The 22,257-nt window shown below is 38.9% G+C and overlaps 1 protein-coding gene across 1 annotated transcript; it reads right to left on the reverse strand.

Moving 5' to 3' along the window:
- Positions 1 to 398: 398 nt before the first annotated feature.
- Positions 399 to 22,150, reverse strand: usp25 (ubiquitin specific peptidase 25). Its single transcript, XM_020934511.2, is given in 27 exon segments — positions 399 to 1,184; positions 2,213 to 2,287; positions 2,290 to 2,401; positions 5,398 to 5,521; positions 5,939 to 6,018; positions 6,112 to 6,190; positions 8,724 to 8,902; positions 9,509 to 9,604; positions 10,244 to 10,411; positions 10,581 to 10,720; positions 10,839 to 11,105; positions 11,191 to 11,419; positions 11,503 to 11,573; positions 11,653 to 11,882; positions 12,014 to 12,178; positions 12,279 to 12,374; positions 12,448 to 12,575; positions 12,735 to 12,886; positions 13,403 to 13,476; positions 13,579 to 13,655; positions 15,320 to 15,457; positions 15,723 to 15,809; positions 17,200 to 17,362; positions 17,811 to 17,934; positions 18,630 to 18,777; positions 19,220 to 19,297; positions 21,955 to 22,150. Coding segments are annotated over 27 exon segments (3,495 nt in total). The 5' UTR covers positions 21,997 to 22,150; the 3' UTR covers positions 399 to 1,011.
- Between the last annotated feature and the right edge of the window lie 107 nt (positions 22,151 to 22,257).

Below are 22,257 nucleotides of genomic sequence, written 5' to 3' on the forward strand. Positions count from 1 at the left end.
TAAAATGGCATAAAAAAGATGTAATGATATTTCTTTCTTTTCCCTATGTTGTTTAGTTATTTATTAGGCTTGAGTACCACAGGCAACTGACTGTCTTCCCCACTCTTCACCCCAATTTTTACTCTGTATAATCAAACTGAATTAAATCTCAGGTTATTGCAGCACTAACAGTTTCAAAATGTGCAACACTCAAGAGTTTACAACATTCCACGATATTTTTTGTATTTCTTAACTGACCAGTAGTTTTCCCAAATAATTTTTACTCTTACTTGAATAATTTCTTGGACCACTAGTAATTTGAGTAACGTTAGTCTTACTGGACTAGTATTTTTGACTGCTATACCCACCTCTGACCAAATAATATGTCAATGTGTGAAATTCAACAACATACACACATGTTAAGTTGGCCTAAAGAGCCATAAATAAAACTTTATTCTCTCGAGTTATTAACAAGCCACAGGACGTCCATGGCCGTCTACCACAGCACTTAAAACATCTCACTCTGGCACAGTCTAGAGACGTGAGACCCATTTGAGATACTCTGAGCCGCTGACAATCTGAGGGCTCTCTTTTCATACTTGCTTAGAAAAATAAAGCAAAACATGGTAATACTGTACCAAACTGGAGGCAGAGCAGAGGGGTAACTGTTCACAGGGAGAGGGACCATGAACTGGGCTGGGGTAGAAGCTTTAACCAAACAACTACAATGAACTATGAAAAACTTCAACTGATTTTTTGCAAAGCTGTAATAATCTGTGTGGTTTCTTTTACTGTAAAATTGCCACCATTCTGAAATATAGTGTCCCTCAGGTCATTTTCCATCAGTCCATTTCCACCTCTTGTTTAGTTTAAAATAACAGTGAACTCATAACCATAATGATAAAAACTATAGCAGCAAAATAGTAACAGAGGAATAGAGCTAAAAGCAGATCCTGGATACTGGAGGAAGGCGTGAATTAAACAGGTCCATGGATTGGGGCCGTTGTCATTGGGGAAAAATTTCCTCAAAGTTCATCTGCCTTCGCTGGGCACCCTCCCCATGACGGACATTATGCGGCTGAAGCGTTCAAACAGCTCGAGGGCTGAGTAGCTGGGGACCTTCGGGGGGTCATGGAAGCTTTTGATCTCCGTGGAGCAGTCCAGTAACTTGGGGAGGAAGTCTGTGAGCTTCTCCTGGAGGTTCGCTGTAAAAATAAGGACAGACAATGCGGTCAATGTGTGGGCGTTTTGTAACAATGAACAGAGCCTAATCCCCAACTAGAAAAATCAAAGGGCAAATATTTTCACAATGATAGCTGGAGATGTCTGAAAACAAGTAGTATTGTAAAACTGATTCTAAACTAAATAATGTTGTCACAGTATTTGCCAATGCCATGTTTTTGTGGACTAAAACTAAATTAAAAGTAGCATGACCAAAATTATTCACACTTTTGTTGAATAAAACAATGCGTATATTTTTTTGTCAACTAAAAGTACTTATATTGTCGCTAGCTATTCAACATAAACATAGATGAATGAAAGGAAGGAACAACTAGAGGCCAAATCCAAGTTTCCCTTTTTGAACTGAGAGCCCCAATCCATAAACAAACTAAAAGGTCCATGGAACGTCTTTACATGTTCCACAAAGCAAGCCAATAAAATTCTTATGGTTAAAACAAACATATATTTTCTGCTTGACAAAAACTATTACAAGTAAAACTTGTCATTTTCATCGAATAAAACTAGTCAAGAATTAGTTGACTGAATTAAAAAAAATAATAATAATAATCCTTTTAGTTAATAGACTTGGAATAGATACAAAACTTGATACCAATTTCGAAACCACAAAGATGATAAAAACACTGTACTGTCTTTTATATTACTACGTGACCTTATATCTCTGCAATATCCCAGTTGTCCATGTACAGTATGTCCAATAGTTCATGGGCGTATACTAATCTATGTTGTTTGTACTTGTTACAGCTTAAGATCAGTCTAAAGCTATTCAGAAAAGGTTAATTTCTGTCCTGTTAATGTGACTTTTTCGTATTGATAGTTAGATAGAGTATCTGATTTTTGATACTTTGACATCCCTAATACAGACTAGAACTAAATTAAGGTTTCTTGTCAAGATGAACACCGATTCTTCTGTAAAATTTTGTCAAGCTGAATAAAACCATGGTAACAAAAAGTACCACATCTCCAAACCAAACCCATCCACTTGAGGCTTCACCTTCCATCTCCTGGCCCAGGTAAGAGCACCATCGGTTGCGCATGTCCTCCACGGCAAGCAGGTCCCTCTCCGCGTCACCAGGAGCAGAGGAATACAGGGCACCACCAGTTCATTCATGACCCCCAGACCTGTGCTCACGTCAGGCTCCTCTCCAGACTCGAACATGGCCGCCGCTTGCTCGTTTAGTTTCTGTGGAGAAGGATGTGAAATCATTAAAATTTTTCAAGCTGCAGAAAATCTCAAATAAATTGGACAGGAGTTTGCATATGTTCCACTGAAAATCTGTCTCCAGTGGCTTTGGCTTGTCATTATTTTATGAAATAGAATGTAGTGTATCTGAAAAATCTAAAAAAAATTAACACAAATACTATAGTATTTACTGTACTTAATCTGTAACCAGTACTTTTTGGATGAGCAGAGGCAAAAGCTGCCTTTCAGATGAGATCACAACATTCAATAGACCAGTCTGATTTAAAATCCTGTTTTTGTTGTAGTATAGCCAGTTTGAGGGGCTAGTCACTTATAGAAAGGCCAAATTTCCCCATTATATTACACTGTGTCAAAAAAATACGTAAAAGGTAAATTCACAAATGTTGAAGCTGATGAATGACTAGACCAATTAACTCCCCTCATTACAACAAAAACATGCATATTAAATATATTTATTTTAGCTGCCCCCTCCATGTATCTTACTTCATATATTTGATGTCTTCTGAAAGCAGAGGTGGGACCAAGTCGTCTTTTTGCAAGTCTAAAGTAAGTCTCAAGTCAAATACAGGCACGTTCACGTTGAGTCTCGAGTCACTGGCCCATAAGTCCAAGTCGTCTGCTTTGAGCTTCAAGTCATTTCAAGTCTTTAAACCAAAGTACTTACATTTTTGCAATTTATATTTACATAAATTGCAAAGTACTTTAAGATAAATTGTACTTATAAAGTCATGGTATATATATATATATATATATATATATATATATATATATATATATATATATATATATATATATATATATATATGAGTATTTATATAAGAGAGTAGTATATATAAGAGTAGTAGAAATGCAAAAATATCTTGACAAGCTCTTAGTGTGAAAGAATTCAGATTCAGAAGTTTTCTCAAGTCACAGACCTCAAGTTCAGGTCAAGTCCCAAGTCTTAGTCCATTTTATCAAGTCAAGTCAAGTCCTCAAAATTGTGACTCAAGTCTGACTTGAGTCCAAGTCACGACTTGCAAGTCCCCACCTCTGTCTGAAAGTAGTAAAAATATAGAAAAAAAACACTGAATGAGAAGGTGTATCCCAACTTTTGACTGATGTATATAATGTAGTGATGTCATCTGAAACTCAGGAATACACACATCTATACTATACCATGTATAACTTGCATTAAATAAAATGAGTAATAACTGGACCAGTCGTGCCACCAGAGACTAAACTTGTGGGAAACACTAGAACAGGATCTCAGAGACTTCTGGCAATAATTTAAGAAAATATCCTTTAACCAGCCTTTGCACGGCCTATCTTTCTTCTCTTTCAAAGTGAATGTTTTTTGTAAAGTTCTTGGCCAAACCCTTTTTAGCGTCACAGACAAACTCACTGACCTCCCTTTTCTCACCGGAGGGAACACGAAAGAAGGATAGAAGCCCTTTTAAACAAGTTTTGAATTAGTGGCTGCAAGGCTACATTTGCAACGCATCCAAGAGTATTAGCTGTGTCAATGTTGGTAGTGTTTTCAATTAAAACAAGAGTTGAGGTAAACAGCTGAGTGGACAGAGTCGAGGTTCTGGCCCATGCGTTTGTGCTGGGCTGAGGTCTGGGGTTGGATAAGGACAAGTCTCATGCTAATGTGTTTACACTCTATGGGCCTCCTGCTTCCTATTCCCACTCCAATGATTACATTATGAGCACAATGCTGGGGTAAGGTTACCGAGTGCAGCAGCAAAGAGGACAGCCCAAGACCAGTATAAGCCTGATCCGACCAAAATACCCACAGCACTAACCAAAAATACCATAGCAAGGCCCGCAGCTTGGTATTTAGTGGAATCAAAAGATATCACATCACAGTGCTCCAAAAACATCAGACAAAACTTCATAGGAATTCTCCGAGGGCTGTGGGGAAGTCAGTGCGAAATCTGAGCAAATCATTTGATTATTTAACACACTCATCAAGATGATGCAGAAAGTGCCCATGTTCATTTTGCTGAGTCAGTTTTGAAGTTTGAGATGTAAGAAAAGAGAGAGATCACAGAGTTCGGCATAAAAGCTTTCATTTAAGAGTCATTCTCTGCAGGGGACATACTCTGTTTCATGTAATTAAAGACTTAGAGGAAAAACCCTATCTTCTGTAATTTCACTCAGAACAGGAGATGGGAGAGATATTGAAAAATGGATGATATTGCAAATGTTGTTGGGTTACAACTAATACAGAATAACTAACACTATTCTGTATTTTTAAAGCTGTACTTGTAATATCTCAATGTACAAATAAAAGTTGAAATAAGGTGACTGGAGGCTTCTAGATAAAAGTATTTATGAAGTATATTACTGTGGAAAATCTGAAATTGTATATTATTTTAGGAGATTTTGATTTAATAATGCTGCTGTCTTTGTTATAAAAGGTCTTTTGGCATGTGTTTTAGTCTGTATGATCCAAATAACTATAACAACTGTCAAAATACAATGAAGATTATTTAAAAAGTAGACTAGTCAGTCACTTTTATTCAGATTGCAAGTTCAACAGAAGGGCTTTCATTCAAGAATCATTTTCTGCAGGTGAGATACTGTTTGATAATCACTATAATTAAATACTTATGGGAATAACCACACCTTCTGTCATTTCTCTGAGAATGACTAATTATGAGGTATTGGAAATGATCTCATAGTGTAATCTCTCTCTATAAAGTGATATTTCTGCACTTTTGTGGTTAGATTAAGTCTATTCATGTTTTGTGCGATACTTTAACCTAAACCAAGACACTTATAGGCACAGTTTAACACATACCTGATGCACTTTTAAAATATTGTCTAAATATTGACATTGAGATGATGAAAAGAAAATACATATACATATATATATATATATATATATATATATATATATATATATATATATATATATATATATAATATATATATATATATACACATTTTTGTCTTATACTAGCCACTCCACTCAGAACAGAACTCACCAACAAACACTCTCGTCTGTAATGTCCCAGGAGCTCCTCATCATGCCCCCTGTACAGTCCTTTAGTCAGAAGCTCTTTGTTGTACTGGTACGCATATATCAAATACATCAGAGACTCCACATAGCTGAAAAACAAAATACTCACATTAAAATACATAAAACAACACTGTTTAGGGTTAATACGAAAGTATGAGTTGCCTATGACAGCTGCTTTATAAACTCTGTGCTAGTGTTATTAATTGCTGCCCTCTACTGGTCACTTTGAGCTGCAGCAGAATTGATAAAAGCAACGGTATTCCAAGGCACAACTTAAAGCAGTGGTTCTCATAATGGCGGTCGTGAAGCACTGAATTAGGGTGGTATGTTTGGAAGATATAATTTACTTTTTCTGAGTTGAAAACTGAATAGTTGAGTTAAATTTGATCAAATAACACACTAAACTTATAAAAAATATATATATTGCAGGCATAATTTTCATTTTGCTCCAGGCTTAAAAGTTTGCGAAGCACTCACAGGAATAAGCACTGTTTAAGTTAACATACTTTGTCTTTTGAAAAAGCTCCAATCCAATCGTCATTAAGATGGTCGTCTCACGGAAATTTCTGTAGTCCTGATGCCAGATCTACGAGAGTGAAAATAAAATGTTACTACTACTTGAACATTTGATGGTTGAGCACACAAAATTTACATTGTATGCAAAGCAAAGCACAAATACCTCATATTCATCCATGTTGACCTCCTCAGGCTTGATGAGGTCCAGCTTGGCACGTGCCACGTTCATAATGCTCTTACATCTGCAGAGGAACAAGCAGGAATGTAGTTAAAAGAGAATTTGGCAATAGCACTGAGGTGGTGAGTCAGAGCCCTGGTTCCACCCTGGCCCTAAGCTTTAACAGGGCCTCATGACTCTTTCTAGTGCTGAATGAATGAAGAAGAGAACTAAGGTTAAGCTATGTATCGCAAATGAATAGGAATTGCTATTTGACTTGGCACAATTATCAAATCACAAAAGCTGCAATTATTTTTTTTATGATAGAATGTCCTCAGCAAAGAATATCAAAATCTTGTTGAACCAGTAGACCTCTACAAACATGTTCTGAAATCCATGGGATTCTTGATCTAGTTTATCAGTTCCTATTTCAGACTTGTCTCAAATGCTCTGAGTTTTTTTACAATCTGCACTCTGAACAAAAACCTACTTTTTACACATATAAATCAAATGCAATCTATCTAAATCTATCAATCTGTCTAAATTAAATTCACTTCTCATTCAGAAAGATTGATTTCAAAGCTGACCACATACTACAGAAATGATCTATTAGACACAACGATTGAAAGTGAATTAAGAATTTTGTTTTTGTTTAATCATGTTATCAATCTGTGACACATCTTTTCACAATAATCATAAAAATAAAATGTTATACAGCAACATCCCTAGAGAACAACAATTGTAGTTCAGAAGGTAGTATACAGTCCCTGACAAAAGTCTTGTCACTTATCCATTTTGTAGAAACAAAAGCTTATAACCTGACTTTAAATTAATTGATTGGTTTTAGAAATGTCTCATATTAAAGCTAAAACCCTCCCAAATTATGCTCAATATACTAAAATAAATTTGCTTCACTGAAAAAAAGATTGATCATTTAATGAACACAGAAAGGTCAGATTTTGGCAAGACAAAAGTCTTGTCGCCTACAGAAAATTGAACAAATAATTTACTTCAAATACAAAAATATGATGCATAACGTCAGTGAATTAAGTAGTGGTGCTCTGAGATCCATATTTAATATCTTGTATGACTTCCATGAGCTTGAAGGACTGCATCCATGTGGTTCGACAATGATTCATACAATTTGTTGATGAAGTCATCAGGAATAGCAAAGAAAGCGTCTTACATGCCTCCCAGAGTTCATCAAGATTCTTAGGTTTTGCCTTCCATGCTTCCTCTTTCATTCTACCCCAGACATGTTCAATGATGTTCATGTCTGGTGACTGGGCAGGCCAGTCCTGGAGCACCTTGATCTTCTTCGCCTTGAGAAGCTTTGATGTAGAGATGGAAGTATGCGATGGAGCACCATCCTGCTGCAAAATTTGACCCCTTTTATGATTGAGAATGTAAGAGGTAGCTAATACTTCTTGATATTTTAGGTTATTGATATTGCCTTCCACCCTGCAAATGTCTGGCACACCCCCATACTGGATGGAACCCCAGGCCATGATTTTTCTGCCACCAAACTTAAATGTTTTCTGGGTGAATCTTGGATCCATGCGGGCTCCAGTAGGTTTCCTACAATATTTGCGGTGGCTGTGATGTAATTCAACCGAGGATTCATCTGAGAAATCCACCTTCTGCCACTTTTCCAGTGTCCATCCTTTTAGCAGGCTGTGGGCCTTGGCAAATGCCACACGGTTTTTAATTTCCTTTTGTTTAGTGCTGGTTTCTGTGCACTGATTCGACCATGGAGGCCATTTCGAGACAGAATTCTACAAACTGTTGTGGTTGACACAGGGACTTGAGGTGACCAGGCCTGGTGGAGTCTGCTGCAGTGGAAAAGGGGCTGGCCTTGGATTTTCGAATCAACAAACGGTCCTCCCGAGCAGTTGTCTTGCGGGGTCTGCTGGACCTGGGCTTGTCAGAAACATCTCCAGTCATTTCAGATCTTTTTCTTATTCTTTGTACTTCACACTGAGACACATTGAAGGTGTCACCACCTCAGCAGTGGATCTGGTCTTCAGCCTCTTGATAATTAACGCTTTGGTCTCAGGGTGGATCTTAGGCATGTTGTCAGAGGTCAAGTTGCAGTTGATGTGAAGGTCTGGTGTGCTGGGGTTCTTTTTATACACACCCACTAATTGATTTATCAGTAACTGATCACAGATGAGGCTGTAATCTAGGATTGAGTGCATCATATGACAAGGCGACAAGACTTTTGTCTTGCCAAAATCTGACCTTTCTGTGTTCATTAAATGATCAATCTTTCTTCAGTGAAGCAAATTTATTTTAGTATATTGAGCATAATTTGGGAGGGTTTTAGCTTCATATGAGACATTTCTAAAACCAATCGATTAATTTAAAGTCGGGTTATAAGCTTTTGTTTCTACAAAATGGATAAGCGACAAGACTTTTGTCAGGGACTGTATAGTCACAAGCATTACTCACAACGACAAATGAACAATGGGGAAAAGTATTAAGCTAAAATAACTGATGACAATTCAGTAGTTTACAGGGTGAGGGCAAAATACTATAAAAGCTATTCATACCGCAACTCATTTTAGGTCTCTGCTGCCCCCTGTTGGGAACTGCACAAACCTTAAAGTTTTACCAACCTCTCATCAAAAGCCAGGTTCCTGTCTGCAAACTGTGTGAGAAGAGTTCTTTCGAGAATCTTCTTAGGAGCCTGGTTTTGAATGAAGTAGACGATAATGTGCTGTATTCGGTAGTCATTCTCTGGAGAAGTGTCCTCTTGAGCAAACCGCAGAAGTCGAGCGTATTCCAGCTTGATGGCCTATAAGCACAGAGACACAGAAAAAATATAATATATTATTACACAGCCATGTTAGCAAGCGCTCCCCTCTGCTGTAAGAGACAAAAATGCATTGTGTTTATTTTTGAGTAAGTTTTAGTTAAAGTTAAAAGTGCACTGTGCAACTTTCCTGTTGGAGGGTCCGCAACCTACTTGGCTGGAATGTTCCATGATATGACTTTAAACATATCCACTTCATTATACTATTGTGTAATGACAAAGTCTTTCTATTCTATTCTAGGCATTCATTATGGGTGTTTCTATTTCTTAAAAATATAATTATTCCTTCTGTGAATAGGAGCAACTCTCCACAGATCTGAACTGTAATGTAGCGTAGTACTCTAACCTGCTTGTCTCCCTTGTGATAGATAAGTTTAATCTATACTCTGGAACATTCTAGACAGAGCAATAACATTTCCGTGCAGACAAGCAGGTGGCGGACCCTCCACTAGAAATGTTACACCTTTAAGTAAAAAAGTCAGTATTTTAGTTAAAAACTTAGTTTGTAGACCGCTGATATAATAACATATAAAAACAGAGTGTGGGAGGGGATGAGGGTGATAGAGGTGAACAAAAGGTAGGATGTACCTTAAAAAAGGCCGCCTCTGGCCCATTCTTTTCATATACGCTGCCGGATTTGCCAATGGCCATAATTATACCCTGCATGTTCGGGGTCATCATAGCCTGCCCAAGAAGCAGGAACCAAGTTAAACAGAACAACATGGGCATGGTCATCTATGGTCATCTACTGTTACGTGCACAACATGAAGCATACCACAGAAGGGGCATGCCAACCGCACAGCCGTCCATGCAGTAAGTAAGGGTGCCACAACAAGGGCAAAGCCTAAACGATGTGTTAGGACAGTATGGAAATATACCAACACCAGAGCTGGGTACCACAGACAGCAAGAAACTCAAAAATGACCATCTGACTTCCAACCCGAAAATGAAGCCATCTATATAAACCTATACCATAAACCCATTAATTTAGACAGAGTTGACAAAAGTATGGATTTAGTTAATTGAAAAGACCACACAGACCGAAGCGCCCAGCTAAATGTCTACCGCATTAATGCCAAGATGCAGTCTGGCTTGAGGAGAGACGTTCCACACTAGACCCATGCATGAAGACTAGACTAGAGGTCAGTCCATTGTGTGGCATTTCAGACCTCAAACCAAGCTTGGACCCAGCTGGCAAAAGGTGTCACATATTTGAGGTGTGAAAGATCTGAAAGAGCCAGGTGAATGGGGCAACAGTGCTCTCATTCAGTGTGTCAAACAGGCACGGAGGCTGAGCAGAGTTTAGCTTAGACAAAAAGCTACCTCGTCATCATATCCCCCTTCCTCTGCCTGTATGACAAAGGTTCCAACATGAGGGATGGCCACCTCTACTGTGCGCTGGCCAGGGCTCTGATCCTCTTTGACCAGGTCAGGGGAGGGGGCCGAGGGGGGGCTGGCCTCAGGCTGAAGGGAGGAGGGAGAGTGAGGAGACTGTAGAGAGAATGGGACAGGTTTTAAGAATGGATGACTGATGGAAAGGGACAGCAGCATGTTTTAACTTCCTACGTTCCTATAGATAATGATTTGTATTGAATAGGCAGTATATTATTTTTGTTTATTTGTTTAAAATGTACTTGACAGAATGGCTTGTTGTACGTACAGCATTTAGTAATGCTTCAGGGCTTCTTTCTTCCTGCTCAGCTACAGCTTTGGAAATGGCCCTCTCTGTGTCCTCCTGCAGGTGCTTAGAGTCATTGGTAGGCGAAGGCTGTTCCATGTACTCAGGATCCTGTTGAGGAACTACAGGAGAGAGAAGGATCAAATGACCATAAACGTGGCATAAATTAACAATATTTTGTAATTTGCATGATCCAGCAAATGCTCTTCACACAACTATCAAGACAAATACAAAACCCACCTGTGTTGTCTGGGGTGCTGGACTCGATGCTCATTGGCTGAGGGGAGGAAGAGGAGGTGGAGGTGCTGGATGCGGCTGAAGCAGCAGCAGCCGCAGCAGCTGTTGCCAGAGCCAGTTTCTCCTGCTGAGCCTTGCGGGCCTGCAGGGCATCCCACTCCATAATCTCCTTGTCAAACAACTCATTGTCCTCCTTCACGTACTGTTTCAAGTCTGGAGGGAGTTTATCCAAACCACTGAGTATCTGACCTGTTTCTTTATCAAACTCCTCTGAAACACCCCAAAAAATAAAGTTGAACGGACAAGTTAAATTGTATCATGCAACAATAAAGCACCACTCCAAAGTAAAATGAACCTTCTATTAGGAAGGGCTTCTTGTCATTGATGTACATGAGGCAGTAGGCACTGGCATTGCGGTAGCCTCCAAACGAGTCCCTCACAAGCTCTTCCCAGGATGACTTGGTGACAGAAATGTCATTGTACTTCATCCAGCAGCGCTGATGGGGGTCATAGATGTAAGCCCAGTAGTGGCCTGCATTGGCCTGGCCCTCATGCACAAGAACAGCATGGAGCCGGTATGGGACCTGGCACAGAAGGATTACAGAGCAAGTACAAATTAACACATGTATTCTCATGGAGTTTCTAATGTAGCAGCCAATGACCTTACCTGCATCATAGATTTGTCAGAGTACATTAACTCAATGGTTCTGTGGATTCTGGTAATACTGCCCTGCAGATCTGAACACAAGAAAAACAAATATAATTAGTCTGCATTTGGCCATGAGTCATGAATATAAAAATAGGAAGTTAAAAATACCACGAGTGTCATTCTCCACTTCACTCCTCCATCGGTGTAAACAGCTTTCAAGCACCCTCAGCTCCTCCTCTGTGATGTGGCGCGGAGCCGGGTGCATTGGGAGATCCGGAGGTAACCGCGACTGAGTAAAGGGTTTATGAATGGGCACTCTTTGCTGTCCCCCTGTGGAGCCTGATGATGCAGCAGGACACATGCTTTCAAGTGGAGCCACAGAGTCCTGCTCCGTTGTGCTGTATATTAAGAAGACAGGTGAACTTTTACATTACCATTTGATAGTTTCTTTAGATTCTTTCTAGTTGAAGATGTTTTTAATAAAAAGACAAATAGTAAATAATTGTACAATTGACAATTTGTAACTAACCTTGGTGGGGGCAACTGCTGACTAGTTGCACCTCCAGGGGCAGCAGAAGAATCAATGTCGTCCACAGGGGAGGTGCACACGGGCTTACTGGAGGCAAACTCCATGGCGTACTGGAGAACATCTGCCAGAGGAAACCTCTTGGGGCCAGAACCATAACTCAGATACCTTTAACAGGAAAAAGAAATGAAAGAGAACGATGACTATGACAAAGGATTCCTCTACAGGATAAGATGTGGGGAATTATGTTTGTGTTTCTATACAGTACCTCTCTAGTCGTTGTTGGAGTAATGTAAGGTGCTCCTTCAGCCTTCTGATCTCCTCCCTCTTGATTCTGGTTATTTCCCTGTTCCTGTCCATATATCTAAAGAAGAAAATAAGACCTGTTATTGAACCCTCACTCAGATCAGTTTAGGAGAAAGTGAAAGAACACACACCTGTCCATGTACAGCATAGAGGGAAACTCAAGTTTGTTATGAATCTTCTCTGGACGTCCCAGGGCCTGGTTGAACTCAAATCTGGAGAGTTCAAATGTCAAGACCGGTGGGAGTTCTGTGAACCAGTGCTGGAAGGCAAATATAAGGATTAAGAAATAATAATACATATACAACCTAGAATAAGACAAATAATATTTTTTTCAACGTTTGCCAGCAGAATATGTTTGGCTTCAAAAAATATTTCATGTGTACATTTTGCAGTCCTTTTCTCGCTCTTTTTCACTGACCTCTTGTCCAGACCGGGCTGAGTTTTCTGCTGAGTGGAGCGACTCAATCTCCCCCTCTATCATGGCGGCCTCCAGACACTCATGAAGGTCCTTGAACCCATTCACCTGCAGCGGGTACTGCCCAAACATCTCCGTGTTCTCAAACTTTTTGCCTGAGAAATCAATGAACAGATGTGGTCAAACTAGTAGAATTGAACTTGAAGAAGAAAGCATAGACCCAATGTGAATGTGCAAGCCCTGCAATAATTAAATCCATTTCACACTTGTTTGCTTTTGACTTGTTCAGCAGTCACTCACACATTATGATGATTTAAACTGTGCTGAGAATCTCCCCACAGTGGAGCAGGGAGATGCTAGCGGACATGCAGATGAGGCATTAAGGTCATTTTATGAGTAGCAGAGTCCACTGGCCCAGCTTTGTATGGCTCTGGGCCAGTATTGTCATGCATAATAAGCACAATGTCAATCAGCCGTCAAGGTCTTCTACAATCAATGCACCCACCCTGCTCGTTTACATGGACCACATCTCATTAAGGCAAGGTCACCTTTCATTACTGGGGGCAAAGACTTGCTTGCATTCCCGCTACTGCAATCAGAGCGTGCCAGCCCTCCTTCTCTTTGTTATGTCTTGTACTCTTCATGGTTTGTGATTAAACATATGATCTCACCTTCGAGGACACCAACAGCAAGGAACCGTCCATAGAACAGTTCTACCATCGGATTCTTCGGCTTCTCACCCTCCCTGACGCAGTTAAGAGAATATATTTTAATAAACATAAAACTGTATGTACAAGAAAGAAGAAAATCACAGATATGCAGCCCAAAATGGACTGCTTTTGTTTACCTGTCTTCTTCAGCCTTCATCTGAAAGGCATCTTCAAGCCAGTCCAGCAGCTTATGAGTAAACTCGCTCACATCCTGCTAATGATAAAAAAAAAAAGTAAAGAATATTTTTTAAATGACTTGTTGGACTAACCTTGCACAGCAAGATGGATTCTGTGTCAAATATTGAGATTCTCTCTATATTTGTGCAGAATCCAAAGTCAAAAAGCCACAACACACCAAAACAAACACGGCAACACCAACAGACGTATTTCATCCTATGTTAGAGTCAACACTATTTTGTTTGTGAAAATCATGGAGAAAGTAAGCACTGGATGTAACAAAAGTTGTTCTTTTTTTTGGCTTGTTTCTCTGTAGTGGTGCCTCCACCAATCAGATTCAAACAGTCATCATGATGTTCCGTGTTCCAATCGCTTTCAGAGAGGGCCATCCCAGATTGATAATGTGTAACAATCTTGTGTGGTTTGTTTTATTAGGAAAGGCTGGATACCAATTTGAGATGTAGGTCTTGCTGTAGTGGCCAATATTTCCCAACCCGACATTAAGATTTTAGCATAATTTTGAGCATGATTTTGGTTTTGTAAAAAATAATAACAACATCAACAAGTATGTGTTGATGTAAACATACAACCATATTTTTAGCCCAATTGCTCTTCTCTTTCCATTTTTAATTTGTTCTGTTTTAGCCTCAAACAAATCTGATGCACTGAGGACAAACTAGGATGATACATGGGCACACAGAGAAGGGCAGCTAAAAATATTAGTGCCAAATATCTATACAGCTAAAACTAAATAGGTAGATGTTTCATTGTCTGACCAACATTATTATTATTACAATATTACCAGGAATATCATTATTGCAAACCAAAATATTGCCTATCCCTATTTTTTATTGCCAGGACCATCATCGGCTAAGTATGCTGAGCTTTGGATTTGAGGTAGCTGGTCTTGACAAAGGAAAGTGCTGAACTTCAAAGGGAAACTGCAGGTCCTGGGGCCACTTTCGAGAAGACATCAATGGAGACTTGTAATTCAGTTCAATTTCTATCTGACCGGTCTAATACACAAAGAAGTGACATGACGGATGAGAACAGAGGCCATAAGAGGTGACCTAAGATGCCCTCTGCAGACATGGGCTCAGTGCTTTTGCTTATGTAAGGACAAGCTCAGCGCACTTGACAGATGGAAGTTACATTATAGGACATATATGCACCCCAGCTAATTCCTGGTCAATATTATTTGAGCGAGTCCAAAGAGGATAAGAAGGGGCGGTGGACAGATTACTAGCAGAACAGTGAAAGGTTAAGCGTTCTTGAAAGGTTACAAATTAGTGGGATCAGGGGAGTCGCCGATAACTTGGCCTGAAAGAACAAGAGGCAAGACCTACAAAAACAACTGAACACACACATATGCACGTTGGGTTTGCACGTTTTTTTGAGAACATTACACTGACGTAGATCCACATCTTGGAGAAAGATTTTAACCTTAACCATAATTACTACCTTGCCTGCAGCCTTAATCCTAACCTTACCCTATTTTAACACATATATGAATTTAAATGAGGAACAACTTTTTGCTCACATTCAGGAGACACATCCCCAAGAAGTGAATGTGTACAGATTTTGGTCACTGCAATGATTTGATGCACACCCCCCCCAAAAACATACATTGAATTAAATCAAACACAAAACAACAATACAAATACAGTAAAATATAAAAATACAAAATGTAAATTGTCTTACCTGCTGCAACTCACTGGACTTAAAAGCATCTTTCAGGATTTCCACCGCCCGTGAAGGATCTACATATTTCCTCTTAGAGCCCACCATCAGAGAGAAGAGGTTTCTCAACTCTTGCATGAATGGTAGGTTTCTATGTTCCTAGGGAAAAATTAACACAATAGCTTTAAAACTCAAAATGCACTGATAAAACTTTCATCCATAAAACATTCACAAACACTGTAACCTGCTTGTCTCCCTCGTAATTGATAGGCAATCTATACTTTGGAATATTATAAACAAAGCAATAACATTTCCATAGAGACAAACAGGTGGTGAACCCTCCACAAGAAATATTACACAGTGCACTTTCAACATAAGGGACAAAAGGATCTCAAAGCCACAGTTTTTTTCCTAAAACTCTCACCTTCTGGTTGCGAGGCAGGTCTTGGACTCTGGCTGGAGGAGAGTAGTGGAGGACCAGCCTTTGGAACTCCAATAAGTTGAACAAGGACTTGGGGAAAAGAAAATGACATAAAATTAGACCAATATTGTTGTGAAGACATGAATTAAGACATCAGCAAGGGGGTGTGGCAAAAGCTCCTAAAACTATTATGTGTTTCTGTGTATCTGACCCCAATTACACCTGCACAGGAGTCAATGCAAAAATAAAGATCTATGCAGAAAAAAGTACTAGGCAACAAGGCATTTATACAAAGATAACTTGTGAATCATGAGTTTAGTCAGCCTTCTACAGAGAAATACCAAAAATACCAAATTCTGCAAATTCAATCACTGACTTCTCCTTTCTGCTGTTGCCAAAGCAAAAAAAATCCTTATAAATCTGAATAAAATGATTATTCAACTAGTGATTAAAAGCCCTAGTCACAATCTATCTGTACAACAGGAAAACAGCTTTTAATTATTTCATAAAAAAATTGGTTATATCACTTCCAAACTATACTGTAAAGACACAAAAAGTAGATATCAGTTTCCAACAACAAGCACATATGCTACACTTTGCTTGTATAGTGGAATGTTGTTTACTTGAATCTAGCACAGCATGATGAGTTTGAACCTATGCCGACTTCTCATGGGGTGGGGTTATATTACACACAGAAGGCAGACACCATGTGATGCTGTATTCAGAGCTCATCTCTCATATTTGTGCAGCAGTCGATTAGTTTAAAAGGGACTGTGCCATCTTAACAACATGAAAAACAGAAGTAGTTCATTTTAAACAGATTGCAACGGTCCAACATTAATCCCCACTTACCTAACACATAGCATACCAATGATTCATCTCTGCAGTGAGTTTATAAGCGCTTTATAAGGCAAGAAAAGAGTTTTGCTATCAGAGTAATGCTAACAACAACTAGCATGCTAACTGAAGTTCCTGGTTGAGTGTGATGCAAATGCTTTAGACTGAACACAATGGTCTTATATACTGTAGATAACCCTATGTCCTGTCAATCATTATATCATCTTTGCACTGTTTATTCTTTTGACCTCTTCTAGTTAGCTGAGATATATTAGTATTACTATATTTTATTTTTACTTGTACATATATATTTTTATAATTATGTCTTATTTGACACCCATCTTTTGCTACTTATTTAGAAATGCCATGACCAGAATTTACCATTTACATTCTTGCTCTTTGTTATTATAATATATTGTGATGTATGAGCTACTGTCTCCAAATAATTTCCCTTGTGGATCAAAAAAGTTTGTCTAGGTCTAAGCAAGTCTTATCATCACCCTAAAAGCTACTTTTAGAATATGTAAAATATCTGTACTGGGGAAAAACTAATTTGAATTTATTACAGGGAGGAAAAAGGAACTTAAAAGGCAAATGTAAGAAGACATGACATGTTTGATTGATAGGAAGAGCACAGTCTCACCTGTATAACTGCACTGAACCAGCAGGTATTGCCAACATTTTTCAACCCCACGGGGCAGTTGTCGATCCTCTTCCTGTCGTGTGGATTTGGAGAATCACTCCATACCTCTGTGTGGGTGCGCTTCAGGCTTGCCTTGTTTTCTGCAATGCTGGCCTCTAAAACTCTGGAAGAAAAGACATAAGAAAGAATACCATTACTATTATTTACCCTGTGTCACAAGCACATAAAGTACACTGAAGAGCTGGTTAGACAAGTAAAATGTTATTATATTTAAAAGGTGCATTGTGTAACTTTTCTGCTGGAGGGTCAATCAAATGCTTTTTCTCTATGGAGATGTTATTACTTTGTCTGGAATATTTCACAGTATGGGGTTAAACCTTTCTATCTTCATGAAGACCAAATCAGACCAACTTACAAGTCAGATCTGTGGAGAGGCAACCCCACTCACAGTTAGAATGCCTGTTTTTGAACACCTGTAATTTAATAAATCTAAAGTAGAGCTGTTTAATGTCATGCCATGGAACATTCGAGGCAGAGCAATGACGTATCTATAGAAACAAGCAGGTGATGGACCCCAATCAAAAAGTTACATATTGTACCTTTAAACTCACCTGCTTATGGCCTGCTCCTCATCTGTGATGCCCGTCTCCCTGAATGCCCGATTTGACTCCTCCAGGCTGAGCGCGATGGCCCTCTGGAGGTCATCTTTGTCATCCCCAGTGAGATCAATCACATCTACACAGACAAAAGATAAATGTGTCACAAAAGCATAGACATTTAGGATGAAAGGATATTCTTTTCGTACGATCCAATACAAACCTCATACATGGGTCATAATATGATTTTACAGGTCTCCAAATAACAAAAACATATGTTCAGTCTCTTATTTTTACGGCAATTATCAATAAACATACTATTTCAATTACACTATTCACCTTATTTTGTATGGGGCAGTCAAGGACAGCACATAAGTTCAATATGGACTATAAACTTGTTTGAAATACCCCAGAGAATCAGTGCATTGTTGACTTGTTCGTGCACATGAACACTGAAGACTTTACAAAATTAACTTGCTTTATGTCAAATTTAAGTGGCAAAACTTTCCTCAAATTGCCATCGAAATCCCTGTTTAACCAGAACTGCCACCACAAGAAAGCCGTTTAGGAGCATTTAGAGACAAACGTGGGTGGGGCAGAATAAGGTGAATTCTAAAACTAAAACCATCCACATTATTACTATACTATTTCGTTCACTTACACCACCTCTTAACTGTATAAATACAGCAGAGTTAGGCCCTTTCCAGCTGTATCTGTGAAACTATGCACTCAACTACACACTTGTTTTGAATTGTGAGGGTCGTATTGAATAATTTGACATTATAATGAGTACTGTAGCATCCCCATTCATGTTAGTTTAGTTTTGTTGCTTACTTGTGTCTGCTTGGCTTCCCACGCTGATGTACCTGTCACCAGCCACCTGAGACGTCTGGTAGTAGGTCGTCTCATCTTGTTGCTGAGGAACTTTGGCGTTCTTCTCCGTTAGAAAAGCAACGGCCTCCGCAAGGTCTCCATTGCTCACCTGCAACATTTTCATCAGTTATGTTTACAACAGCTCCAGGTAGGTACCATTTTTGAAATGTATATATAAATTGGGGACAGGGTTGACTAAAGTATTAATACCCAGATACTAATTGATAATAAGGATCATACAAATTTTAATATGGAAGAAATCACATAAAGATGCCAAAATTTGAATATTTTAGAATAGAAATGCCCTATACTAGAAGCAGTACAAGATCCCATCCCCAAATTTGAAAGAAAAAACTATTACTATGTGTTGTAAATTGCAGCCTATTGTCTACAGAAATACCAACTTATCATCATTGTGGTACCAAAATGTGTATAGAGTATCAAGCCTTTTCCTTAGTGTCATAATCAAGTTATCAATTTAAGTCACCTGAAATCACTAATTTGCTAAAATGGAAATATGTTACCACTGTTCTTACTTTATTCCTGCATACCTGAAGGGCTTGTTGAAGCAACTGAACATCTGTAGTGCCTGTAACTTCTCTCAACTGGTTTAGTAGCGTCTGCTGATGCTGTTGAAAGAGAAAGTAAAATTCAGCCAACATTTTAAAAACATAATCATCGTAAGGATCTTGATAAATATTTACATAGTTTAAGTGAGGATTTGAAGACTCAGTTCTGTTTGATTTGCTGTTTCCCCCAACTATAAAGTAACCATTCACATCAAAGTAATCCCTAAATAAATGCCTAAAGGTAAATAGAAATCCAAACTTGAAACACAGTTATTACTTGTCAATTCTTGGAAATCTCATAAACCTGTTATTGTTCCAAACATGCCAAAGCCAGATGCCCTAAAGCTGACTTCACACCCCACTTAACCTGCAATCTATACCTTGAATAAAGTTCTATAAATACTGGCCTGGAGGAGTGCACTTAGTGTCAGTGTCGAAAGCAGAAGACCTCAGCTTCTACAGGTGCACTGGGCAACACACATGTTCATTCAAAACAGAATCAGCTAATATGGTTGTTGTTTTTTTTTTTTCCCTTTTTCAGTTAAGATTTTTACTGAGAATATAAGAAGGGTTGCACAATACTTAGAGAACAAGAACTTGGCAAGTAAAAAAAAAAAAATCTGAACCATGAGTCACTTTGAATATGGTTGCTTAAGTAACTGCACATAAAACAGTGAAAGTCACGCCTAGAGATGAAGCATGTTAAGCTGCACTCAATTAAGCATAATTTTATTCCATCTGAAGAGGAATCTTTGTAATCGATCAATTTGTAATCTCATAATTGCAAACGGTTTCAGTTTTGTAATTAATGGCAGATGTAGGCAAAAATGTCTTACAAAATACCTGCAATTGCGTTCTTAGCAGTTCATTTCTCTACATTCCCCAGAGGTCTCAAATGCAAGATTAACATTTGTAATTGAAATATTAAGAATTTTATTAAATAATGCTGTATATAATTATACATTTTCTCTTTATGTGAAGGGAGTGTTACTACATCATAAGGCCAAATGGTAAATGTTGTATACTATTTGTTGACACTTAGACTGCAGGGGCAGTTTAAAGCAGAGGAAAACAGTTCTCTGCAGCAAACCACACAACTGTATGTAACCAGGATACACAGGACTTCTCATCCTCATGTGACCAGCCTGCCTTAGCAGTTTGTCATAGTGGTCATCCGCTTGCGAATAACACCGCTGCATTCTCTGCAAGGCCAGTGTGGGGCAGGTTACAAACAGGGGCATTCCCACTGCATTACAGCTATCGGGTTCTGGCACAGTTTTGCTATGTGCGTTTAAAGGAGTTGCAAAAGAAACACAGACAGACAGTCTGACAGGATTAGGCGTCGTTTTGAACTTGACCTCAGGTGACTATATACAAGTTATTACATGCACAAACATTACACCTTGTTACCATTCTACAAACAACCAAGTCACAAAACACCAAACATCAATTCTAATCACACCTTTTTAAATTGCTGAAATTTGTTCTTGTTTGTCAGTGTGGTAACTTGAATATTATAGTTTTTTATGAAATGCAATGCTATGTGTTGCATTTTGTCTGTGTGAGCCAAGTTGACCAGTTGAGTATATTGTTCTTTTTATTTTTGTATTCAGTTTTTGTCAAGTTGTTTGTTTTACTCCTTTTCTTTTATTACTTTTATGTCTGTATTTTATTCAAGCATTTTTATTTTTGGTTTGGTTTGACTGTTTTCATTTGATTCTGTTTTCATTTTCATTTTTCATTTGGTTTGACTGTTACTCTATGGTGAAATAATAAATTACAAAAATGTCACAATTAAGGTTTGGATTTCCTTTCATATAATACAACATGTCAATTTAAGGCTCCATAATTACACAGACAGCACATGGCAACGCGCCGCTGCATAGTTGTGTTTTACCATCATCACTACTTCAGTTACATAACTAAGCAGAGCTGTCAAAGACTAATCCCAGAGACGAAGCTTAAAAATGAGTCCATCTTGGCAGAGTTCTCATACGTGATCATAACACACCTATAAACGAAACCTAAGAGCATCTCTGTGTTATGAAACGCCCAAAACTAGAACAGCGGGGCTCCAGTGTGCCTCTATGTTTCCCACTGACCATGCGTTGTAAACAAAGATATCACGTATTGAAACCACCTGATCACAACAACAAATCTATATATTCACGCATAACAAGTCTGCAGCATGATGAGAGACTGCAATACCAAACAGAACTAACCTATTAACCCATAAAATAGAGGCATGCCTTTCAAGTTAAAGAAAACTTAACCGATTTATGTTGGCCTTGTTTATTTCTCTTGACGACACTGTGGAGAGCTAACGCGGGCTAACTAAAATAAAGCGTGTTTTGCACATGGAAAACAATGCAATCCAGTTACGAAGATGCACATCTGCACACAGTTGGAAAATGCATATGTCTAGGTGAACTTCCATTCCGCGCAGAGTTGAGCTAACAACATTCCTGAGCATCTTGCAAAACATTGGATAACGGAGTGCTACGCGTTGGAATAACATCGAAGCTAATTTTGATCATGTGGACGTTTCCCGGGCAGTTTATGTGTTGATTTTGCATGTTTCTTTTAGCTGGGTAATAATCTGACATACGGGTTAAGTAACGCCCAAAGGATACTGCATAACCAACTCGGTACGCAGTTTGAGCCCCAGTTAGCATCACTTTAGCTAAAGTTAGCCATAAGTTAGCTTGTGCGCTTACCTTCTGAGAATGCTGCTGGAGGACATTCTGCTCCACGGTCATGGCCGGTTCACGGAATATTTGTATTCAAGGATGAATGTAGGAAACGCACGACACAAACTTCAGAGAATCAAGAAGGTATGCGCTGCTATGATGTCCCCTCCTTCATGAGATACATTACGGACGCCATGGCAGAGAGAGTGGCGCAGGTTGAAAGCATGAAAACACTCCGCTCTGGGGCTGGGATCTGTGCTCGATCACTCAGGCCTGACTCAACTCCATTTACGTCAAGATCCACGCGTGCGTCTGATGCGCGTTCACTTC

This window comes from Boleophthalmus pectinirostris, unplaced genomic scaffold, assembly GCF_026225935.1.
Source record: "Boleophthalmus pectinirostris isolate CB_2022bp ecotype Guang Dong unplaced genomic scaffold, ASM2622593v1 HiC_scaffold_12, whole genome shotgun sequence".
Classification (NCBI taxonomy): domain Eukaryota; kingdom Metazoa; phylum Chordata; class Actinopteri; order Gobiiformes; family Gobiidae; genus Boleophthalmus; species Boleophthalmus pectinirostris.